The sequence below is a fragment of the Cupressus sempervirens genome, chromosome 7, assembly GCF_028749045.1.
Source record: "Cupressus sempervirens isolate cs-2001-9-10 chromosome 7, ASM2874904v1, whole genome shotgun sequence".
Lineage (NCBI taxonomy): Eukaryota > Viridiplantae > Streptophyta > Pinopsida > Cupressales > Cupressaceae > Cupressus > Cupressus sempervirens.
Genome location: NC_143124.1, coordinates 231,077,849 through 231,102,037, shown reverse-complemented (window position 1 = coordinate 231,102,037; position 24,189 = coordinate 231,077,849). Strand labels below are relative to the sequence as shown.

Genomic DNA, 24,189 nt, shown 5'->3' with positions numbered 1-24,189 from the left:
AATGCTATTTTAAAGCTTCGGTATGAGATTGCCAGCGTTTCCAAAATTTATAAGGGTTATCCAGATATAGAACGTGTCATTGTATTTATTAATTGAAAATCAAAATATTAAGAGGCATCAAATATTGGAGTCAAACAATAATATGTCAATGGCAATTAGACATGTTAAAGGATTATGCGATTTTAGGTTTAGGGCTTTTGTTTGCCACTGTAATGCTTAAAGGTGATGGTGCACGAGCCTCTGATCTGAGAACATCATATACAAAAGCAAAAAATGTAAAGCTAAATTTTAACATATGGTAAACTCCAAAATTTGAGCTCTAGGACAGTTATCAAGGTGCCAGCATACTCTTTACCTATTTTAAAGTGATATCTCCAATATAGTTTATCTACATGCTCCATGACATTTTGATTAAGTGCATATACATGATATATCAATGTTTAAAAAATTAGAAAGTAAGATTTTATCATTGATAGAATAATTTAAAAGTCTTCTATTACTCTAGTAAAACAAAGACCCATTAGCATTCTAACTCTAAATTGACTGAATACAGACACCTCAAATTAACTCATTCTAGATTGAGATTCCCTCGTTCTGCAAGAGAGAAAAGAAGTTTGCTTCAAAATGTCTGGAGAATCATTCCACGCAGTAGTGGTGCCATTTCCTAGGCAGGGCCATGTCAATCCGCTCATGAATTTTGCAGAGCTCCTGGTCATGCGGGGAGTCTTCGTAACCTTTGTCACCATCAAATGGATAGATCAGCGCCTTTTAAAAGCAGCTGCTACAGATTTAGCGGCAGGTGACCACGGGGCCAAAGAAAGGGGCTCCAAATTTCGCTCTCTACCTTCCAGATGGCTTACCGCCTGATCACTGCCGAACTGCCCAGCTGGATGAGTATTTTACTGCACTACAATCACTGGGCCCTGCTTTGGAAAGTCTGTTAACAGCAGCAAATAAGTCTGCACAGCAGAAGAGGCTAATTATTCGAATCCTTCCTTGGAAAATTCTGGCACCGCAATTTTTTTTATCGGCGTAAGAATACCGAAAATCTGGACAAACCGGTCAAGGATTCCCAAGGAGTGAAGCCTATCGACTTAACCAGAGTTTTGTATAGGAGGAAACTTACATTGAAGTTTTTCTTCCTGGCTGCAATATGAAGAGGTGTGTGCCCTTCACTTATCTCTGAAAAAGTATCTTTTTTCCTAGGCTGATCTGTGTTTTCTCCGCTTTGCAGTGGCTTTTCTTTTGGATCTTTCACTTGAACCGGATCTCTGTTTCCTCCACTAGTTCCTTCGGGCTTTTGTTCAGGAGGCTTGTCAACTCCCGTGTTGACCAGATCTAATAAACCCACCTTTTCATTCAAGTAATCAACAATTTGCACTTGGCTAACTAACGCAGCTAAGTGGAGCGCATTCATTCCACGCCTGCCTGCTATTTCAACAGCATCTGGCCGCCATTTTATTAATTCTCCGACTGCTTCCAGATGTCCCAATTTTACTCCCACACAAAGTGGAGTTTCTTCATTGTCATTGACAGAATAGCAAAGTTGGGACTCAATCCCTATTAACCGCTTTATTATGTCGACATCGTTTCTGGCAACAGCTATATGCAAGGCTGTATCTCCATTTCTGTACTTCTCTTGGATTAAACCCTTTGCATTTGTCATGTCTAGTATATGGCCTACCAGATCTGTAAAAGGCGCACCCAAAATGGTTACCTTAAATTACGAAATATTTTGCTCAAGATTGTCTGAAGCTAAAAAATCCAAAGTTTATCTTTGATCAAGCAATACAAACCTGGTCTTAAATAAGAACATAAAACAGATTCAATTGTTAGATATAATTGTTTTTGAAGTAGTCTTTGTGTCAATAAAGAAGTCCTAGTCTTCAGGAGGTCGATTTGAAGTAGTCTTTAAGTCCTATTCTGCAGGAGGATCCAGTCTTCAGGGAGAACAGAGTTTTGTTTTGTTATGAATTCTAGTTACCACGTTATAGGCTTGTAAAACGTGGTTTGTTATTTCCCTTCTGTTTTTGTAAAGGCTATAAATAGCCCCAGTTAGCTGAAATCAAATAACACATTCCTTCCAGCTATTTCAAGGTTCTGATTTTCAACAATTGGTATCAGAGCCACCATAAGGGGCCTGGTTGAGTGTGTGTGAGTGATTGTGAGGAGTGTGAGTGAAACAAGTGTGAGCATGTGTCTGTGAGAAGTGTAAGTGAAACACAAGAGAAATCAAAAATGTCAACCTCAGACAAGTTTTTGAAACCATCCATTCCGTACTTCGATGGCCATTATGATTGGTGGTCCATGACGATGGAGAACTTTCTGAGAAGCAAGGAGATGTGGAGCTTGGTGGAGGGAGGAATCCCTGCTACGGCAATTGGGACATCAGCAGCAAGTGAAGCGCAGTGAAAGACCATGGAGGAGGCCAAGCTCAAAGATTTGAAGGCCAAGAACTATCTGTTCCAGGCGATTGGTAGAGATATCCTGGAAACAATGCTTGAGAAGGGGACATCAAAGGCAATTTGGTACTCAATGAAACAGAAGTATCAAGGGTCCACGAAGGTGAAAAGGGCACAACTTCAAGCCTTGAGATGGGAGTTTGAATTGCTTGCCATGAAAGAAGGAGAAAAGGTAGACAGTTTCTTAGGACGAACCTTAACTGTGGTTAACAAGATGAAGTCAAATGGTGAGACAATGGAGCAGAGTACAGTGGTTAGTAAGATACTTAGATCATTGACGGCCAAGTTTAATTATGTTGTTTGTTCAATAGAGGAGTCAAATGATCTAAGTACTTTGAGCATTGATGAATTGCATGGAAGTCTGCTTGTCCATGAACAAAGAATGCAGGGACACCAAGAGGAGGAACATGTGTTGAAAGTGGCTCAGGAAGATAGGTCTGGTAGAGGAAGGGGTCGAGGTGTGTTTAGAGGAGGACGTGGCAGAGGCAGAGGGAGACAACCTCTAAACAAAGCAATCATCGAGTGTTTCAAATGCCATAAGTTGGGACACTTTCAAGACGAGTGTCCAGACTGGGAAAAGAAAGCAAACTATGCTGAGCTGGTGGAAGAAGATGAGATTTTGTTGATGTCCTATATAGAGCCTCATCAAACAAAGAAAGAAGAGGTATGGTTCCTTGACTCAGGCTGCAGTAATCATATGACGGGGAACAAAGAATGGTTCTTAGATTTGGAAGAAGATTTCAGTCGGACAGTGAAACTTGGAAATGACACGAAAATGGCAGTGGTAGCAAAAGGAAGGATAAGGGTGCAATTGAATGACATAACCCGGGTAATATCTGATGTTTATTATATTCCTGAGCTTAAAAACAATTTATTAAGCATAGGACAACTTCAAGAGAAGGGGTTAGCCATTTTAATTCGGGATGGAACTTGTAAAGTATTTCATCCTAGGAGGGGGTTAATTATGCAAACTGATATGAGTTGGAATAGAATGTTTTATCTGTCAACTGCTATGGCACCAGGAAATTCTATGTGTTTACAAGCTGAAGCTGTATCGGAGAAAGAAGCTTATATGTGGCATTGTCGTTTCGGGCACTTGAACCACAAGGGACTGAGAACGCTTTCTGATAAGATGATGGTGGTTGGTTTACCTTCTTTGAAGTCTCCAAAGAAGGTATGCACTATATGCTTAACCGGCAAGCAACATAGAATGCCTGTACCGAAAAGGAGTGTGTGGAGGGCGTCAAAGCAACTTCAGCTCGTGCATTCAGATATATGTGGTCCTATCAAGCCAGGTTCAAACAATGACAAGAGGTACATCTTAAGTTTTATTGATGATTTCACTCGTAAAACTTGGGTTTATTTCTTACATGAAAAGTCAGAAACTTTTGCTACATTCAAAATTTTTAAGGCTTGTGTTGAGAAGGAGATAGGTGCATACATTACTTGTTTGAGGACAGACAGGGGTGGTGAGTTCTGCTCAAACGAGTTTAAAGAGTTTTGTAAATCACAGGGCATCAGTAGACAATTGACGGCAGCTTTTACTCCTCAGCAGAACGGAGTTGCCGAGAGAAAGAACAGGACAATTATGAATGTTGTTCGATCCATGTTAATTGAGAAGCAAGTTCCTAAAGCTTTCTGGGCTGAGGCTGTGAGATGGTGTGTGCATATTCAGAATCGATGCCCAACAGCAGCAATTGAAAACAAGACTCCAGAAGAGGCATGGAGTGGAGAGAAACCAGTGGTGGAGTATTTTCGAATCTTCGGATGCATAGCACATGTTCATGTACCGGATCAAAGGAGGAGTAAATTGGATGATAAGAGTAGAAAATGTGTCTTCCTAGGAGTTAGTGATGAATCCAAGGCGTGGAGATTATATGATCCAGTCTCAAAGAAGATCTTCGTCAGCAAGGATGTGGTGTTTGAAGAAGAAGAAAGTTGGGACTGGGGCAGAACGGAGAAAGAAATCAAGCAAGACACATTAGAATGGGAAGATGAAGATGATAGTGATGGAGAGGATGACCAGAATGAAGATGAAAATGGTGGAACAGGTTCAAACAGTTTGAGTAGTAGTCCGACAGAGTCACCTCCAAATGAGCCAAATTCTAATATACATGGAGAATTGGCTGAAGGGAGGGGTGTACGAGGAAGAAGAGCACCAAGTTGGATGGCGGATTATGAAACAGGGGAGGGACTATTCGAAGATGAAAACTTGAATGCAATGATGGTGACTGAGAATGACCCAGTTTCATTTGAAGAAGCAATAAAAAGCAAGAAATGGAGGGAAGCAATGTCAGCAGAGATTGAAGCCATAGAGAGAAACCAAACTTGGGAACTCACTGTGTTGCCTAAAGGAGTTAAACCTATTGGAGTTAAGTGGGTGTTCAAAACTAAGCTTAACGAAGATGGGGATGTGGAAAAGTTCAAAGCAAGGCTAGTGGCAAAAGGGTATGCACAACGCCATGGAGTAGATTACACTGAAGTGTTTGCTCCAGTGGCAAGATTTGATACCATTTGTATGATACTTGCAATGGCTACTCAATTCAGTTGGGAGGTTTTTTCAACTCGATGTGAAGAGTGCTTTTCTTCATGGGGAGCTCAAGGAGGAAGTGTTTGTGCAGCAACCCGAGGGATTTACAAAGAAAGAAGAAAAAGAGAAAGTCTATAGACTGAGGAAGGCATTATATGGCCTTAAGCAGGCGCCACGAGCTTGGTACAGTAGAATTGAAGCGTATTTCGTGCGAGAAGGTTTTGAGAGGTGTCCTAGTGAGCACACACTGTTCACAAAGTCGAAAGAAGGTAAAATATTGATGGTAAGTCTTTATGTTGATGACTTGATCTTTATTGGGAATGATAGAAGCATGTTTGATGAATTTAAAAATTCAATGATGCTGGAATTTGATATGTCTGACTTGGGGAGGATGAAACATTTTCTCGGAGTAGAAGTTAAACAGTGTACAGATGGAATTTTTATCTGTCAGAGAAGGTATGCACGAGAAGTATTAGCAAGGTTCGATATGGAGGATGCTAATGCAGTGAAGAATCCAATAGTACCAGGTACAAGGCTGTCCAAGGATGAGGGATGCGTTAGAATTGATGAAACTCTATTCAAGCAGGTGGTTGGAAGCCTCATGTATTTGACTGTAACTAGACCTGACTTGATGTATTGTGTTAGTTTGATAAGCAGGTTCATGACCAGTCCCACTATGTCACATTGGCTTGTGGCAAAAAGAATTTTCAGATACTTAAAAGGTACAACTGATCTTGGGATCTTTTATAAGAAAGGAGAAAGCAGCTTGAGACTCATGGCCTTTACAGACAGTGATTATGCCGGCGACTTAGATGATCGAAGAAGTACTTCTGGTTTTGTGTTTATGTTGGGGTCTGGAGCTGTTTCTTGGTCCTCAAAGAAACAATCAGTGGTTGCTCTCTCTACTACGGAAGCAGAGTATATAGCAGCAGCATTATGTGCTTGTCAGTGCGTTTGGCTCAGAAGGGTGGTGGAGAAGCTTGGAATTGAAGAGAAATCAGGCACTGTGATTATGTGTGATAACAGCTCCACTATACAGTTGTCTAAGAAACCAGTGTTTCATGGCAAAAGCAAGCATATTGATGTGAAATTCCATTTCCTAAGAGACTTGGTGAATGATGGAGTCATTGAGCTGAGCTACTGCAACTCTCAGGATCAGATTGCAGATATTATGACGAAACCAATAAAGCTGGAGCAGTTTGAGAAGCTTCGTGGAATGCTTGGAGTGACTGGAGTAAGCTAAGTGCAGATGCATTAGCTTAAGGGAGGGAATGTTAGATATAATTGTTTTTGAAGTAGTCTTTGTGTCAATAAAGAAGTCCTAGTCTTCAGGAGGTCGATTTGAAGTAGTCTTTTAAGTCCTATTCTGCAGGAGGATCCAGTCTTCAGGGAGAACAGAGTTTTGTTTTGTTATGAATTCTAGTTACCACGTTATAGGCTTGTAAAACGTGGTTTGTTATTTCCCTTCTGTTTTTGTAAAGGCTATAAATAGCCCCAGTTAGCTGAAATCAAATAACACATTCCTTCCAGCTATTTCAAGGTTCTGATTTTCAACATCAATACCCTCAAAAAACACAGAATCATTAAAATTTGAGGAATAAAATCATTGAGCGTCGATATTTGTTTTTCATACAGTACATCAAACAGCTATCAAAAACAGAGGTGGAGCAACGTACAACTCTTATCATTGCAAGTGAATTTTGCTTCGACTGGGGTTAAGATTTTGCATTTATACAGACTTAACTACTGATGAATTCATCCAGAACTATTCTAACTCTAGATCAACTGTTAAAAAAAACAACTGAATAATTATAACTTGAATCAACATTGATATTTATTTGATAAAAACTTTTATAATCAATCTTAGATATATTTGCTATATTTGCTGTTTTCTTTAAAATATATTTGCCGTTTAGATGCGTTTAGAATTGAAGGAGGAAAATGAGTTTTTCTAGTTTCTCATAACAGGATCTGTTTTTGGGTTTATATTTATACTTGAATAATATAAAATAAGTTTTGTATAAAGAGTTGTCTAGCTGTGTCTTATCTAATATAAATTTCGAGCTTATGGGATCTCTTTCAAGAAAACAACTTCCAACACTAAAAGTGAAATTCCCTTCCTCCAAAATAGCATTGTATCCATGATCCTATGTAAAACATAATAAATACGATTAGAAACAAATAGGCAAACAGAACCTTTAACGATTAGAGACTAACCTGAATCTCCTCTGTTTATTGCAACATGTAAGCATGTTATCTCGTCCACCGACTTGACTGATCTGTAATCACCTTCACCGTTGCTAAATCTCCACTTTCGTAAGCTTTGAACAGGGCTGTCTCCTTACGCTTGTTTAACACATTGACAACATTTTCATTTGATCCAAGGAGAGCATCCACTACGTCAGAGAAACCACCCTGAGCAGCCAAGTGCAAGGGAGTATTTCCTTGGGCATTGGTAACCTTCACAATGGGGGGATTGAGTTTCAGCAGGTGTTGAACGAGTTGTAGATTTCTAACACTTGCAGCCAAATGGAGAAGAGAGTTTTTCCCTCCGGGTGTAACATTGTCGAGATCATCAATTTTTGTACGAGGGTTACTGCAGCATTGTAAGCCGCATGATCGATCCCTCTTCTGGCCTCTTCACGCTCACTTGCCATGACAAATTTCCTTTGTTGCCTCCTTCCTCACTATCCTACGCTACATTAATATAATGCCCTTCAATAATTGGACCCACAGTAGTTCAAAGGGAAAGGGCAGCCTTGGTTCAAAGTGGGGAAAATGGACACAGCCGTCAAAAAGGCGTGGAAAAAGAAAGACTCCGAGGAGATTCCGTCGATAAAATGTTTTTGTTCTTTTTTGGTTTTGGTACCGGATGAAGTGGGGTTCTTGAATTCTCGATCAGTTGCCTTCAAATCTCTTCGCCATATCGAATAATGCTCGTGAAATATAGATGGCTCCACATAGAATAATAATAAAGTCGCATAAAACAGAACAATGGGCATCTCGTGAAACAGGCATGGAAAATATACGACAGAAGCAAAGTCCATTGAGAAAATTAACGCCAAATTGACTACGACCTGGCAAAAGACTGCCAACTATATAGTTATTGACCGCTATGTTTGGGTATTCGTTGTCAGTTGACATGACATTTTGGTTTCGCCGTCGCTTCTAAGTTCGGCACTTGTCCAGAAACTTCGTTATAATATCTCTTAATAATGTGATATACGCTGTTATCATGTAAAATGGATAGTTTTCCAGCTTAAAATATATAACCTCACTACAGAACTGGAAAATGTCCATAGCCGTCAAAAAGATGGGAAAATATGACAGAAAAAAAAAATCTGTCGGGAAAAAATAATCCCACGACCATCATATTTCTACTACAAAATTAAAAAAATGAGAGTAACATTGATAAGAATATTGAAAAATAATTGTGGTTGAATCTTGATAGTAATATTATAATTTCATGTATTATAAAAAAATATTTTAAAAATATTTTAATTATTGATTGATGAATTCAAGAAATTTTTGAATGATTTATAAGACACAACATTTAATGAAGGTGTTACAAATAGAGTAGCAAGTAAAGTGGGTTTAATCATAGAGAGAGCTCTATGTTCAAACACACTTGAGTTAGAGTCAAACTAGGATGAGTGAACTTGTAAGAATTTTTGGTGTTTCACATCTACAAGCATCACCTAGATGCAATAAGTGTCAAATGTTACATTCATTCTCATGAGAGATAGGTTCTTGCGATATTACTCATGGAACATGAGCCAATAAATTTGACTCAAAAGCTACATAATTGAATCTTAATAGAAATATCACAATTAATTCTCCTACTTATTAAAATAATATATTGTAAAGAATCTAGATGGGTGTGGAAAAAAGGAATTTTGAAAGTTTAAGTGAGGTTTAGTTTAAATAACAAGACAAGAATTCAAAACTAAAGTTTGAATATGGTTAATTCCAAACAAAGTGAATTGACAAAATTCTTAAGAAATGAGAGTTTTATCAATAAGGAAGCTAAAAGTTGATGTGATTGAAAGTTATGGTTCATTTTGATAGGTTATTTAAGGTTATGTTCATGTGGAGAAGAATGATCCTAATGGAAGGTATAAAGAGATGGCACCTTTGTATGTATAGAACTAGTCATTGGTCTTATATTTAGAAGAAATGAAAATGGTAATTTCAAGTGTAGTGTTTTCAACTTTTACCTAAGTTTGCATAAGCACAATAGAGTAAAGCATAACTATAACTAAACAATACATTTTAGAATCATAAATAATAAAGGAACGTTCACTTTAAGTCATGTTAGATCTAGATGAATTTGAAAGTGAAGCATCACTAGTCTTCGAACAAAAAGATAAGCCATAAAAAGGGAATATATTTAAATGACATGAAGAAGTTGTCAACCCATGTACAAGATTAATTGGTTTTTGTACAAACCAAACAAGATTCTTAAGTATCTCAAATTACTAACTAAATGGATAAGATGGGCTAATAGTACCCAAATCAAGATGTGAGAACCAACTTGAAGATCTTGATAAAGATTGAATAGTCAAAGTAATCAATCTCTAACTTAAGAATAATTGACCAATTGTCTAAATTTGCAATGCAATTGTCCAAAGAGGATTAAAAGTGTTTTAGGAATCGAAGAACTATACAAAAGGAGAAATGAAATTTTTATTTGTCAAACTAAATATACAAAGTATGCATTGGAAAGGTTTAGAGAAATAAGTTGTAACCCAACATCTACTCATGTACCTATAGGTATAAAACTCATTAGAGAAGATAAGGAGTCCAATTCCAATACAATATATTTAGAAAACTTGTTTCAAGATGCATCTCACCACAACTAGATTAGAATATTATATGGAGTTAGTTTGATATCTCAATTTATGGAAACACCTAATATTTCAATGTATATTGAGGTACATTGGAAAATAATATTGTCAAAAATTGAGGTACATTGCTTGACCTATGTATTATGGGCATGATTTTCAAAGTATATTGTGGTACATTGCATGACCTATGTATTATGGACACAAGTTTTTATATTGTACTTTCTTATGTATGATTACAATATGCAATAACAAAATCTTTACTTATGATCAATGGTAAACTTTCTTCGATCTTGTGAAAGGTGGGCCAATAGTACCCTCAACTTAGTCTCGTAATAGCTATTCTATTTACTAAAAAATTCCCTACATGTGGCTCATCATGGAATGCACACAAAATTTTGTACGTGTCATCCTCTCACACATACCTTCTCATCATTTGATCTAATCCAGGATAGAATACATATCCTTATCCATGAGAAATTGAAGCTCTTCGCAATAAGTAGCTTCTTTCCCTTTGGTCAAAAGTGAGAAGGAACCTTGTTGAAAACTAAATAATTTACTATATGAGCACACCAAGGTGTGTTAAATTATAAATGAAGAACAAGTTCTCATGTAGAAATTAGTCGTTAATTATTTACATATAATCATTAGTTGTTAATATAGATATAAGTTAAGAAATTACATTTTCTCTTCATTTATTATCATTAATACAAATATCAAACTATTGCATTAACAACAACCAACTTGCCAACCTTTATCTGATTAAAAGTTTGTTCATGAACTACTTGATGGTTGCAAGAATTGTATGAATATAGGTTTGATAACCATTAATGGGAGGTCTTAATTAATTTAGTTTATAGATAACTTCTAAAACATTTTCTTTGCAGTTGTGCAATATGCATTCTATTGTGCACCACATACTACATCTTACCAATCATAAATTAGTAAAAAGTTTCACTCACTTCTATGCTCTCATTGTGTTTTGATAATTTATAACCGGTCACCATTGGGTGTTGGAAACTTACAATTGAAACAATTGTTGTTTTTTCATTTAAATTCTATTGATAAGACATATTGCTAATTAATCTAAATGTCATATCTATTTGATTGATGAAGAGGATTTGAGGAGTTTCTCATAGCAATAGAACCTAGATGAAAGGTTGAGTTATGAAATGGGAGTTACAATGGACATTTAATTAGATAGAATCTGATAAAGCAAATTTATTGTTTATATGAAGAAAGCTAAGCCAAGCCAAGTAATAGAGTAAAAGGCTAAATAATATTAAGTAATTCTATTGTCAACCAAGCTATAGTTAGCATCGAGCAAACCTAGTGTTGACCGAACATTGGCATTGACCGAGCAAGATAGTTGATATTAAGCAAGAAAGCTTTACAACGACCAAGTAATTCAATGATGACCAAGTGTTAGAATTTAAATATTACTGGGTAATAGTTCAAGAGAATTTTTCAAGGAAATCATGAGATCAAGCTGACATAGTTGATTTCTTGAGAGATGTAAACCACATTGAAGATAAGATTGATGAGTTGGATCATTAAATTCAAGGCAAGGATTAGTTAAAGACCTAACATATGGATTTTAGAGAAGTTTCTAGAAGATTAAGAAGATGGACAAATACAATGAATCAAGTTGAACCCAATCGTAAACCCTATGATCTATGATGATCATGGAAAATGGTAAAGAAATAATTACCTATATAAAGAGATATAGAGTTGTGCAAATCATGTTGTGTATGTGTGCACATGCAAGTATGAATGATGCATATGAGAAAGACATACAAGTAGAGGTGGATCAAAGGCACACAAGATTGTGTCAATAAATGTGAAGCTTAAGAAGGGAGCTTGTGTAAATGATGTTGATATTGATAAGTGAATGACTTAAGAGTTGGTGAAGTGAGAAGGTTGATGTATTAAGGGTTACCAATTGAAAAAAAAATAGAGATGACAATGGAGATCTTATCAACAAATCATGGTACAAGGACCAAATAGAGATTTGAACCTACAAAATTGAGTTGTAATCACATTGATCAAAACCTACTATTTTCTTTCTATTCATTGTAAACAATTTGTATTGAAATCATTTTAATAGAGGTTGACCTAATAGTCATTTGAAAGACTTAATAGTCTGTGTGAATCCTTTAACTAGGTGACATTCTAAATGGAATGATCAAATTCCTTTGACAAGGCCACTCCTAAAAGGGTGATTAAATCCTTTAACAAGGTCACATTTTATGGTGTGTTTTGTAACCTTTAATAGGTTGGCTCCTAATAGAGCTCACTTTGAAAGAGTGAAAAAGAGTGACATGTTGGTGGTAGTTTTTCCCAAAGTGGATTTCCACGTAAAAATCCTAGTGTCAAATTTGTGATGAATTCTTTATATGTTTTACATTTGATAATGTTTTCACTAAGAAATGGAAGTTATGTTTAAGACTGTATGTTTACAATAGAGACCAAGTAATGGAAGGATAAGTAGAATAGTGAGTGTTTGTGTTCTAATATTCAAATGGCACATATTGACTTTGAGTAACTAATTCAACCACCCCCCACCAAAGTTATTCTAAATATTTCTAACAATTGGTATCAGAGCTCAGTACTTAAAGAGAAAATTTTAAAGGTACATAAAGCTAAAGAGCATGATTCATAAGAGAGATGTACCCAAGAAAAACAAGGAGAGCCTTCCTACATGGTAGACCCTGATGAGGTTTCACATATCTAGTATCAGCGAGGCTTCTATCAATTTTCTGGACAATGAATATTTAAAGGTAACAACCACTACTCTAATTGTTGAACACCTAAAATAGAAGATAGAACAAAACCAAGCAATGTTAGAGATTTCCTCAGCCCTAGAAGCTATGTCGCATTTAATGACCTAAAAGAATGTGATAGTGAAAAGAAGATGTGGAACAAATTGGAAACCATATATGGAGGTAATGACAATATCCTAAGAGCCAAATTAGAGAGCCTTAGAGGGAAATTTGATGATTGCTCTAGAATGATGACTATAATGTTTCTTAAAGATAAATCTGATTCTTTTTAGTTATTTAAGTGGTAATATCCAGAGCTGAAAAAGAAATAGGGAAGAGTCTAAAGTGCTTGAGATCTGACATAGGTGGTGAATTCATTTCAAATGAGTTCAATACATTTTGCAATGATAGATGAATCAAAAGATAGATGTCAACACCAAGGACCCCTCTTTAGAATGAAAACATTGAAAGGAGAAATAGATCAATAATGGATTGTGCAAGAACAATGATGTGGAGAAGAGCATATCAAAGATGTATTAGAGAGAAGCAATTAGTACTATTGTCTATATCCTAAATATAGTACAAGTCAAGAAAGGTACAAATACTACACCTTTTGAACTATCGTATGGTTATGCTCCTAATATCAAATATTTCAAAATATTTGAAAGTAGATGCTATATAATGAAAGATAATAAGAATGGAAAACTTGATGCAAAGAGAGATGAAGGTATATTTCTAGATTATTCCACCAAGAGAAAAGCCTATAAGTGTTTAAATTCTAACACTAACAAAATTGTGGAAAGTGCAAATGTGAAAGTTGACAAATTTGCAGAAAGAATTGACACTACATGCAAAGAAGAACTTGAAGAGTACTATACATTCATCTATGTGGATGGTGATGCTCCTAGCACTCAAAATGATCAATCAAATCAAGATGCAAATTCCTAACAAACAAGAAATGATGCAATACAAATACAAATACAAATTACCAGCAATAGAGAGTGAGTGTTGAGCAATAGAATGAAGATGTCAAGTCTTAGATAGGAAATGTCAACTATCAGATAGAAAATGTGGGGCATGTAGAACATGAACTAGAGCCTGAACAAGAAAGAGCTTATTAACTTGAGTTTAATTTTCAAGATGAACCTGGAGAAGAACCAAGAAGGAAACTACTTGTCCTAGCAAAATATGTGAGAAGACATCATGAACCTAAAAAAATCATTGGTGATGTTGAATCAAGTGTTATGACTAGAAAAAGACTCAAAGATGATACATTATTACTTTGTAAATTTGATCAAAAAATAGTAAAGGATGCTTTAGACAATAAAGATTGGATCCAGGCAATGAATGAAGAAATTAACTAGATTGAGAAGAACAATGCTTGGACTTTAGTGCCAAGACCCAAAGACAAAAATGTTATTGGGACAAAAAGGTATTTTAGGAAAAAACTCAATGAGAATGGAGAAGTAACAAGAAACAAGGAAAGATTGGTATGCAAGGGTTGTTCTCAAGAAGAAGGAATTTATTATGGAGAAATTTTTTCTCCTACGGCAAGACTTGAAGGAGTCAAAATTCTCCTTGCATTTAGCCTACAAGAATTTGAAGGTTTATCAGATGGATTTCAAATTTGCATTTTTAAATGATATATACTAGAGTAAGAAGTATACATTGGACAACCTGAAGGATTTGTAGATCCAAACAAGAAGAACATGATATGTAAATTGAATAAAGCCCTTTATGGATTGAAAGAAGCTCCATGAGCATTGTATGAAAGATTACATAACTATTCAGTGAGGATTGGTTTTGAAAGGATAGATAACAGTAACCTATATTTGAATAATGGTAAGAATGTAATGAAGTATTGTTATCTAAAATTTATTTGTTTATGAAATCATATTTGGAGGAAGAGAAACATTAAAAACAAATTTTTTGATGAAATGAAGAAGGAATTTCAAATGTATATGTTTGGTGATATCAATTTTTTTTGGATTACAAGTATGTCAAATGAAGTTTGGAATTTTTATTACTCAATCCAAATACATCAAGGAGATACTAAAGAATTTTGGTATGGAAGACTCAAGGCCAACGAGTACACCTATGTCTACAAGACATAAGCTATATAAGACTCATGATTCTACTGATGTGAACATGACCCTATACAGACCCATGATTGGAAAACTTCAATACATTGTTCACAATAGACTAGATATTGCTTTAGCGGTTGGGATAGTTGCAAGAATTTTAGCAATTCCTATAGAGAATCACATTATAGTTGTAAAAAGGATAATGAGATATCTGAAAGGTACATAAGAATATGGATTGTATTATAAGAGGAATAACAAGTTTTAACTAAAGGTTTTCACTAACTCAGATTGTATAGGAAATATTGATGATATAAAAAGATCTAGGTGAAGGTGCATTCTTTCTAGGAAAGAGATTGGTGTCATGGACAAGCAAGAAGCAGAATTGTATTTTCCAATCAACAGCTGAAGTTGAGCATGTGGTAGTTGTAGTGAACTGTTCAAACATTATGTGTATCAAGTAATTATTGAAATGTATGAAAGAAGAAATTATTGATCTAGTGGTTATCTATTGTGATAACACAATTGCTATCAACATTTCAAAGATTCCAGTGATGCACACTAAGAAAAAGCACATTGCAATCAAATATCACTACTTGAGGGAATTAGTTCAAGACAAAGAAGTGAAGCTAGAATATGTGAATACCAAGGAATAGATTGCTGACATATTCACAAAACCTTACCTAAACATGCTCATGAAAATCTTAGAGGTAAATTAAGGGTGATTCCCTTAAACAAAGCTACTTAAGGAGACAAGGTGCATTGCACCAAATGTGCTAATCATAATATCTTACACATTGATGTAATACAACTCTACTTTGGGAAATGCCTAAGGTAGATAGTCAAAGAATGATATATTAGACCAGTCATAAGATAGATGACAAAAATCAACTAGACATGGAAAATATACATAATTCAGATGTATGATGAGTTTGAAGCTCAGAGAGCTAGGTGTCTTTGGAATTGTTGTCAAAGAGGGAGAGATCACTAGAGAGAGAGAGAGAGAGAGAGAGAGAGAGAGAGAGAGAGAGAGAGAGATTTCAAAGAGGAAGAATACACAAAGATTATTGTCCAAGAGGGAGGTACAAAATCTACAAAAGAATATATATCATTTCAGAGGAAGAAAATCATAAAAAGAAAAATTAGAATGATAGTAACAAAATGTCTTCGATTGTATGGTAACTAATCTATTACTAGTATTGAGATGTTTGAGATGTTGCCCTCAAAGCCAAAGAGGGAGATTGTTGGAAACTTATAATTGGAACAATTATTGTTTTGTCATTGATGTCAAATCTATTGATAAGAAATATTGCTACCTAATCTAAATGTCATATATATTTGATTGATGAAGAGGATTTGAGAAGTTACACATAACAATAGAAACTAGAAGAAAGGTTAAGTTATGAAATGGGAGTTACAATGGCCATTTGATTAGATAAACTTTGATAAAGCAAAGTGATTGTTTATATGAAGAAAGCTAAGTCAAGTTGAGCAATAGATTCAAAGGCTAAGGAATGTTGAGTAATGCTAGTGTCAACTAAACTATACTTAATACCAAGAAAATCTAGTTTTGACCAAGAAAATGTTAGCATTGACCGAGTGAGATAGTTAATATCGAGCTACAAATCTTTACATCAATCGAGTAATTTAGTGATGATCAAGTGTCAAAGTTTGAAGATAGTCGAGTAATAGTTTGAGAATGAATTCAAGGAAATCGTGAGATGAAGTCGACATAGTTGATTTCTTGGGAGATGTTAACCACATTGAAGATAAGATTGATGAATTGGATAATTAAATTCAAGGTAAGGATTGGGTAAAGACCTAATAGAAGGATTCTACAAAATTTTCTAGAAGAAGATGAGGATGATGGATCCATAGATACAATGAATTGAGTTGAACCTGATCATAAACCCTAAGATGTATGGTGATTGTGAAAAATGGTAAAGCAAAACTTGCCTATATAAAGAGATACAAAGCCAAAAAATTGTGTTGTGTGTGTACGTGCAAGTATGAGTGATGCATATAAGCAAGAAATATAGATAGAAGTAGATCAAAGGTACACAAGAGGGCATTAGTGAATGTGAAGCTCAAGGAAGAAGCTTGTGTAAATGCTTCTCATATTGATAAGTGAATGACTTAAGAGTTGGTGAAGTAAGAAGGTTGATTGTTTGAAGGGTTTCCAAGAGAATAAAAAATAGAGATGACAATGGAGAATTTATCAACAAATCAGCACATGGACCAAATAGAGATCTGAACCTACAAAAGTGAGACATAATCACATAGATCAAAACCTAATGTTTTCTTTCTAGTCATTGTAAACAATTTGTATTGAAATCCTTTTATCAGAGGTTGACTTAATAATCATTTGGAAGACTTAACAGTCTATGTAAATCCTCTAACTAGGTGACATTCTAAATGGAATGAACAAAGTCCTCCAACAAGGCCACTCCTAATAGGGTGATTAAATCCTTTAAAAATTTCACATTTAACAATGTGTTTTGTAACGTTTAACAAGGTTGGCTCCTAAAACAACTTACTTTGAAAGAGTGAAAAAGAGTGACATGTTGCTACTAGTTTTCCCAAATTGGGTTTCCAAGTAAAAATCCTAGGGTCAAATCTGTGATGAATGCTTTATATGTTTTACATTTAATAATGTTTTCATTAAACAATACAATAATAGGATAAGCATTACAATGAGTGTTTTTGTTTTAATGTTTAGGTTAAGTACACCAAGTTGTGGTGCCATAAGGGGGGTATACATGGCCACTTTTTTCTTTTTTTAAAAAAATAAATTTATTTTAAAATATTAAATTTTATTTTTTTCTAAAATCAACAATTTCTAAACCTTGACAAGAATTTGAAGATAGTTACGCTCAAAATTTTAAGATATGCCAAAAAAAAAAGTAGTAGTCCTTTGAATCTAGTTTCTAAAGTACTAATTTTTTTTCAAAATGGTTTAGTTTTAGGTCCTCAAAAAAGGGGTCCAAAAAAAGTGGTATTATTTTTTAGAGAAAAAAAAAACATAGTGCAAAGTGTGCCCCCCCACCCCTCCCCCAAAATTTTTAATTTTTTTAGAAATTCTTTAATCACTCTAGTCAAAAGTTACCTGACACCATATAGTTTATCCCATATTTTTTGGTTAATTTTATAATGTGTATTTCTTTTATTAATTTTTTAATTGGACACATCCCAAAAACATGAAATATATGTGTACTCCCCCTAGAAATGATAGAAAACTAATCTAAAATTAAAACTTATTTTTTTCAAAGTCTATAGAATGGAGTCTAGTTTTTTAAAATTTAAGTTGTTGCGAAATTCGATGAACAAGCTAAAATCTACACCCAATTAGTACATGTTGGTTTTTTAGAGAAAATGGGCATACATTCAAAAGAAATTATAGTTGAAAGGCTTGAAATAGTTCAAATTTGAAATAACTTATATGGTTATATAGCTAACATAGAGATCTACAATATCATGTAACTTGATTTCATTGATGCTCAACCATGAGGAAACTTGAAGGAGAGCACATAAGAAAAAATCAATCATTTTTTGTATGCTTGTTGCAAAACACATCTCAGACTAGTTTAGAGATTCCAAACCTTTGGGTTGGATTTCCAAGGCAAGTCCAAGCCTTAGGCTTGATAGAATCCAAAGCTTTAAATAGCATGTGCATGCTATTTAAAGAATTTTTAAATTCAGACTTACATAGCATGGGTGCACTATAGCGCATATATGTTATAGTGTGCATGCACTTTGTAAGCCTGAATTTTAATAGAGAGGGAAGGAGAGAGGGAGTGAGGATAGAGAGCAAGAGATAGAGAGCAGAGAATGGGGAGAGAGTAGGAGATGGGAGAGGGAGGGAAGGAGAGAGAGAGAGAGAGAGAGAGAGAGGGGGGGGGGATAGAGAAAGAAAAGGGAGAGAGAGGGAGAGAGAGAGAGAGAGAGAGAGAGAGAGAGTAGGGGATGGGAGAGGGTGAGAGAGAGAGAGTAGGGGATGGGAGAGGGTGAGAGAGAGAGAGTAGGGGATAGGAGTGTGTGTGTGTGTGTGTGTGTGTGTGTGTGTGTGTGTGTGTGTGTGTGTGTGAGAGAGAGAGAGGAGAGAAAAATTTTCTCTTTTTGGTTTGTTTTTTTTTCTATTCTGATAGAAAACATCGATATGATGTTATTGGAAGCTAGAAAATACCAAATTCAATCATTGGATACACTATTTGAAGGGTTTTTTAACATTCTTTCTATAGAAAAGGTTAGTGCAGTTCTTTTGAAATATTCTTTGTTACTATAGAGAAAATTTTCATTATAATTTGACAAGTTGTTTAATATACAGTTAATTCATTGAAATTTGTATGTTTGAGTGAATTGTTATTTGGAAATGGTGGTGCACGAGTACACCTAGGATACCTCCATTATTTGAAAGATTTTTGGCTTGTACTTGACTCTAGCCAAGTCAATAGCATATATTAGTTTGATCTTACACCTTAGAAGGTCATTTGCATTGTTGGCTAGGTGAGTTAGTCATTAGGACTAAGGTCACACATATAGCCATTCTTAGTTGTTATTTTAATTTCTTAGTGTTTAGAGGTAATAGTGAGTTGGAGACTTTAAATGTGTCCTAACACATAGAATAGGTGGTAATGATGCCTTAAGGTCATTTATGTTGCTTATGATTTCCTAGAGGTGTTAGAGGTCCTAGAAAAAAGGATCATGACATAAATAAAAATATGCCAAATGTTGTCAAAAATTTGTCATGACAACATTTGCAATTTATTGAAATGTTACATGCAACTTGGTTACCTTGGATCCCCTAAGTATGAGTAGTTGAAAATCCACTAAGATGGCCTAAAATCTAGGGAAAATGAATCTACTACTTATTGAAGGCTCAATCTTGAGTTGGGAGGTTGAATTGTAAGAAGTTTTTGCGAAAACAATAGTGATTGTGACTATGATTAGTGTGTAGACCAAGAATTTTCATCTTGTGTGGTGTAATATAGATTGAAAGAATTGATTTAATGATTGTAAATTTTTCCTAGGTTAGTTTAGAGAATTTTTCATTTAGAAGACAAGTAGATTTGAATTAATCTTGTAGCTAGGGGAAAATTAGTTTAGTTTTGACAGTGTGTTGGTTATAAGAAAACAATTTTTTTCTTTCATGGCTCCCACTTAAGATTCAACCCTTGAAATTTTGAAAAAGTGGATGAATCTTAGAGTGGAGCCATTTTACATAATTTATATCAAGGTAGGAGTCGAGGGAAGTCATGCTACTATTTAAAACTCAAGCCCTAGGTGAGTTATGAAGGCCTGGTTAGAGGTTTGACAGTGTTGAATCCAATGGTTAAGTGTAGGGGATAGAAGTGTTGTATGGAATAGGTACAATTACAGGAAGGGATTAGTTATATCTTGATATTTCCTAGTCATTGAGGCCATGCCAATCCCTTTGAGTGGGTTTCCAAACAAGTTTATAGTCTAGACCTAGAAAATAGGCCTTTTAGCCCTATTAGATCTAACATAATAGGAATCACCTATACAAACAACTTAGGAGTCTAAGACCTAAAAAATCCTTTAGGAAATGAAAAAGGGTGCTCAAAACTAGAATTTTTTTACTAGGTTGTTTGGAGAGTTTTTTCAAGAAAGTAAATTTAGCCATTTTTAAGGGCTAATTGGTATTAGGCGTAATTAGGCTACCTAGAGACAAAACCTTAAAATTGTTAAGGAAGAATTATAAATATCTTTCCAAATGGACCCAAATGTATGAAAATGGAGTGATATCATGTCTATCGATGACCTTGCAATGAAGGACGAAGTTTGTGAGCAAGTTGCATTTAGAGCTCTCTAAGTGTGTGTGGAGAAGAGTACTAAACTAGAGTGTTAGTCTTTTGAGGGTAAGCACAAAGGATCAAACTCTTGGAGAGGATTTTGGATTGGTGTTAGTTAATAACCTAAGCTTATCAAAGACCTATGTGGACTAGGTTCCTTGAAGAGACAAGCTAGGTCTCTTGAAGAGTAGTGCAAGCGCTCCTTGGAACACTCACACCATATTGGTACAAAGCAAGTGTTTTGATCAGGTTTGTGGTGGATGTTGTAGTCTATTGAATAAGTGGGAGAGAATACACCAAGTGGAGAAATAGGAGACAAAACCATGGTGAGTTACATTGAGTTAGCTAAGAAGGTTGAAGAAGAAGAAGATAACAAGTCACTAAGGGAAAGACTAGCTCAAATGGAGCAACTCTTGGGTGAAGTCCAAGACAAAAATGATAGAGGCCAAGAGAAAATTGACCAAAAAGAATAAAAATAAGCACGGGAGAAGGAACTAGAGTTGGAAGACGAAGAACCAACACCTAACCCTGTTCTTACTGAAGAGCCATTCTTAAAGACATTAAAGGCATTTAGTGGAAAATCTTTAGAAGGAGTGCCACTATTTAGTGGCACATGGATCTAGATTCAGTTGTGGATTGGATTGACAACATTGAGAACTATTTTGAATGTGATGGTATCTCTGAGGCACAATAAGTTATGGTGGCTAAGTCTAGACTAAGAGGTTCAGCTCTTACTTGGTGGAATTTTGTGCAAATTGAGAGAGGAAAGGATGGAAAAGGTCCTATAGCTACATCAAAGAGTATGGTAAACAAAGTAAAGTAGACCTATCTTCCTGATGACTATGAAGTGCAAGTTCATAGGAGGAGACAAAATCTTGGAAAAAAAGATTTGGATGTCCAAGCATATACCGAGGAATTTCAAAAATTATGTTTGAGGTCCAAGGTAGTTGAAAATGAAAGCATAAGGCTAGCAAGATACTTGAATGGCCTCAAATGGTCTATTCAAGAAGAGATGAGCCTGGAAAAATTTAAATCCATTAGGCAATGTTACGAAATGGCCTTGAAGATAGAATAGAAAAGTAAGAGGAAGCAAGAAACCTCTAAAGGAAAAGCTAATAGAAAGGATAATAGAGGTCAAAGAGGTGGCTATGGTGGGAAAAGTACAGATTCAAGGGCTCAAGGTGAGCTAAAATTTAGTGAATAACAAGAAGGAAGCTCAAGTAGAGGTGGTTGAGGAAGAAAATCTAATTCTAGAGGAAGGATTACTAGAAAAGGAGGAAGAGGAAACTACTTTTCCAACATGAATTACTACCATTGTAATCAAATGGGGCACCCTACTTATAAATACCAAGAGAAAGGTGGTTCATCACAAGGAGGTAACAAGAGGACAAACTTAGTTCTAGATGAGTACAATACAATAGACAAGCATGTTGAAGTACCACTAAATTTAGAAGTAGGAGAGAACCTCATGATAAGGAGAACTTTGATCAAAGAGCTAGTGAAGGAGGAGCCAAGCCAAAGAAGATCTTTATTTAGGATAAAGTGTAGAATGATGGGTAAAGTGTGTAGAGTCATCATTGACTCAAGGTCTACTAAAAACATAGTGTTAGAGGAAGTAGTCAACAAGATAAAATTGATAAGGATATCCTACACTAATCCTTATAAGGCCACATGGCTAAACAAAGGCCAACATGTGTTAGTAAATGAGCAAGCATGGGTGGAGTTCTCAATTGAAAGGTACAAGGATAAAGTTTTATGTGATGTGTTACTTATGGATGCATGTCATTTGCTCCTAGGTAGACCATGGAAATTTGATTTCCAAGCTATCCATGATGGAAGAACTCTTATAATTTTAAGAAGGATGTAACTTTCAAGATACAATAATTGTTGGAAGAGGTTGAAACAAAGACAATTGGTCCAAATGTACTCATAGCGAGTAAAAAGGAGTTCCTACAAACCATGGAAGAAAGTGAAGGTGTAGGCTTCACAATGGTGTTGAGACCAAAGGAGGGAAATGAAGGTAAGGAGACTAAGAGGACAAAGCAACCTAAGGAGATTTAAGGAATATTGCAAGCTTACCAAGGTATTATAAGTAATGGAAAACCATCAACCTTACCCCATAAAAGAGCTATAAGCCATAGGATAGACCTTATCCTAGGAGCTACCCTACCTAAAAAAGTAGCCTACAAGATGACCCCTCAACAAAATAAGGAAATAACAAGACAAATACAAGAAATCCTAAACTAAGGCCTAATTAGGAAGAGTATCAGTCCATGTGTTGTACCTACTACACTTGAGCCAAAGAAAGGAGTAATATGGAGGCTTTTTACATGTTCAAGAGCCATAAGTAGGATAACCATTAGGTAGAGGTTCCCTATTCCTAGGATTGAAGACCTAATGGATTGTCTAAGTGAAGCCAAGTACTATAGCAAGATAGACTTGAAGAGTGGTTATCACCAAATAAGGATACATGAAGGAGATGAGTGAAAATCAACCTTCAAGACCAATGAAAGACTATATGAATGGCTTGTCATGCCATTTGGATTGTCTAATGCCCCCTCCACATTCATGAGACTCGTGAATGAAGTTCTCAAGGACTACATAGGAAAGTTTGTAGTTGTATGGGATGAACATGCTAACAAGAGCTTTGAGTTACTGAAGGAGAAAATAGCTACTCAACCTGTTTTAGTGTTGCCAAGGTTTGAAAAGCTTTTCACTATTGAGCATGATGCGAGCAATGTGGTAATTGGGGTTGTTTTAAGCCAAGAGGGAAAACCAACAACTTTTCATTCTGAAAAGTTGAGTGAAGCCAAGGGGAAATACTCATCCTATGACCTAGAAATGTATGCATTGGTCCAAGCTCTAAGAAAGTGGAGGCATTATTTGCTTCCCAAGGAATTTATTGTGTATTCAGAAAACCAAGCACTTAATTTCTTGAATTCACAAGAAAAGTTAAGTCACAAGCACATGAAGTGAGTTGAATACCTACAAGCAGATACCTTCAATATCAAGCACAATAAGGGAGTTCTAAACAAGGTCACAGATACATTGTCCAGACAGGTACTCACACTCCAAGAAATTTAGTTGAAGAGTATGGGGATAGATCATTTCAAGGATCTATATGAAAATGATGAGGACTTTGCTAACATTTATAAGGTATGTGTTGAATACAAGAATCATTTTCATAGTAGGTATGTTGAATATACTTCACAAAGTGATTTTTTGTTTAAAGGGAATCAGTAGTGTGTCCCTAGAGGATCTATTAGAGAGAATTTGATACAAGAAAAGAATAATGGAGCTTTGAGTGGTCATTTTGGGATCACTAAGACTCAAGACCTTGTTTCAAGGTTTTACTATTGGCCTAGAATGAATCTTGGAGCTAGAAGGTATGTGGAAAGTTGTGTTATATGTTAAAAAGCCAAGGGCACTTCTACAAATACTAGTCTTTACCAACCACTACCAATCCCTACTAGGCCATGGGAATGTTTAAGAATAGATTTTATAGTTGGGTTACCCAAGACAAAAGGAGGCATGGATAGTGTGTATGTGGTTGTAGATAGGTTTAGCAAAATGGCTCACTTTGTGCCATGCAGGACCACTAGTGATGTCACTCAAATAGCCTCTCTATTCTTCAAAGAAATTTTGATAATCCATGGGTTACCTATCAACATCATGTTAGATAGGGACACTAAGTTTATAA

The 24,189-nt window shown here is 35.6% G+C and overlaps 1 protein-coding gene across 1 annotated transcript in view; it reads right to left on the bottom strand.

Moving 5' to 3' along the window:
- Window positions 1-448: 448 nt before the first annotated feature.
- The window catches only part of LOC149546348 (uncharacterized), a 43,983-nt gene continuing 20,242 nt past the window's right edge, over window positions 449-24,189 (bottom strand). Inside the window, 4 exon segments of the mRNA XM_089793961.1 lie at window positions 449-1,689; window positions 2,281-2,368; window positions 7,282-7,588; window positions 7,777-8,069. Of these exon segments, the coding sequence (XP_089650087.1) occupies window positions 1,025-1,689; window positions 2,281-2,368; window positions 7,282-7,588; window positions 7,777-8,069 (1,353 nt within the window). The 3' untranslated portion in view covers window positions 449-1,024.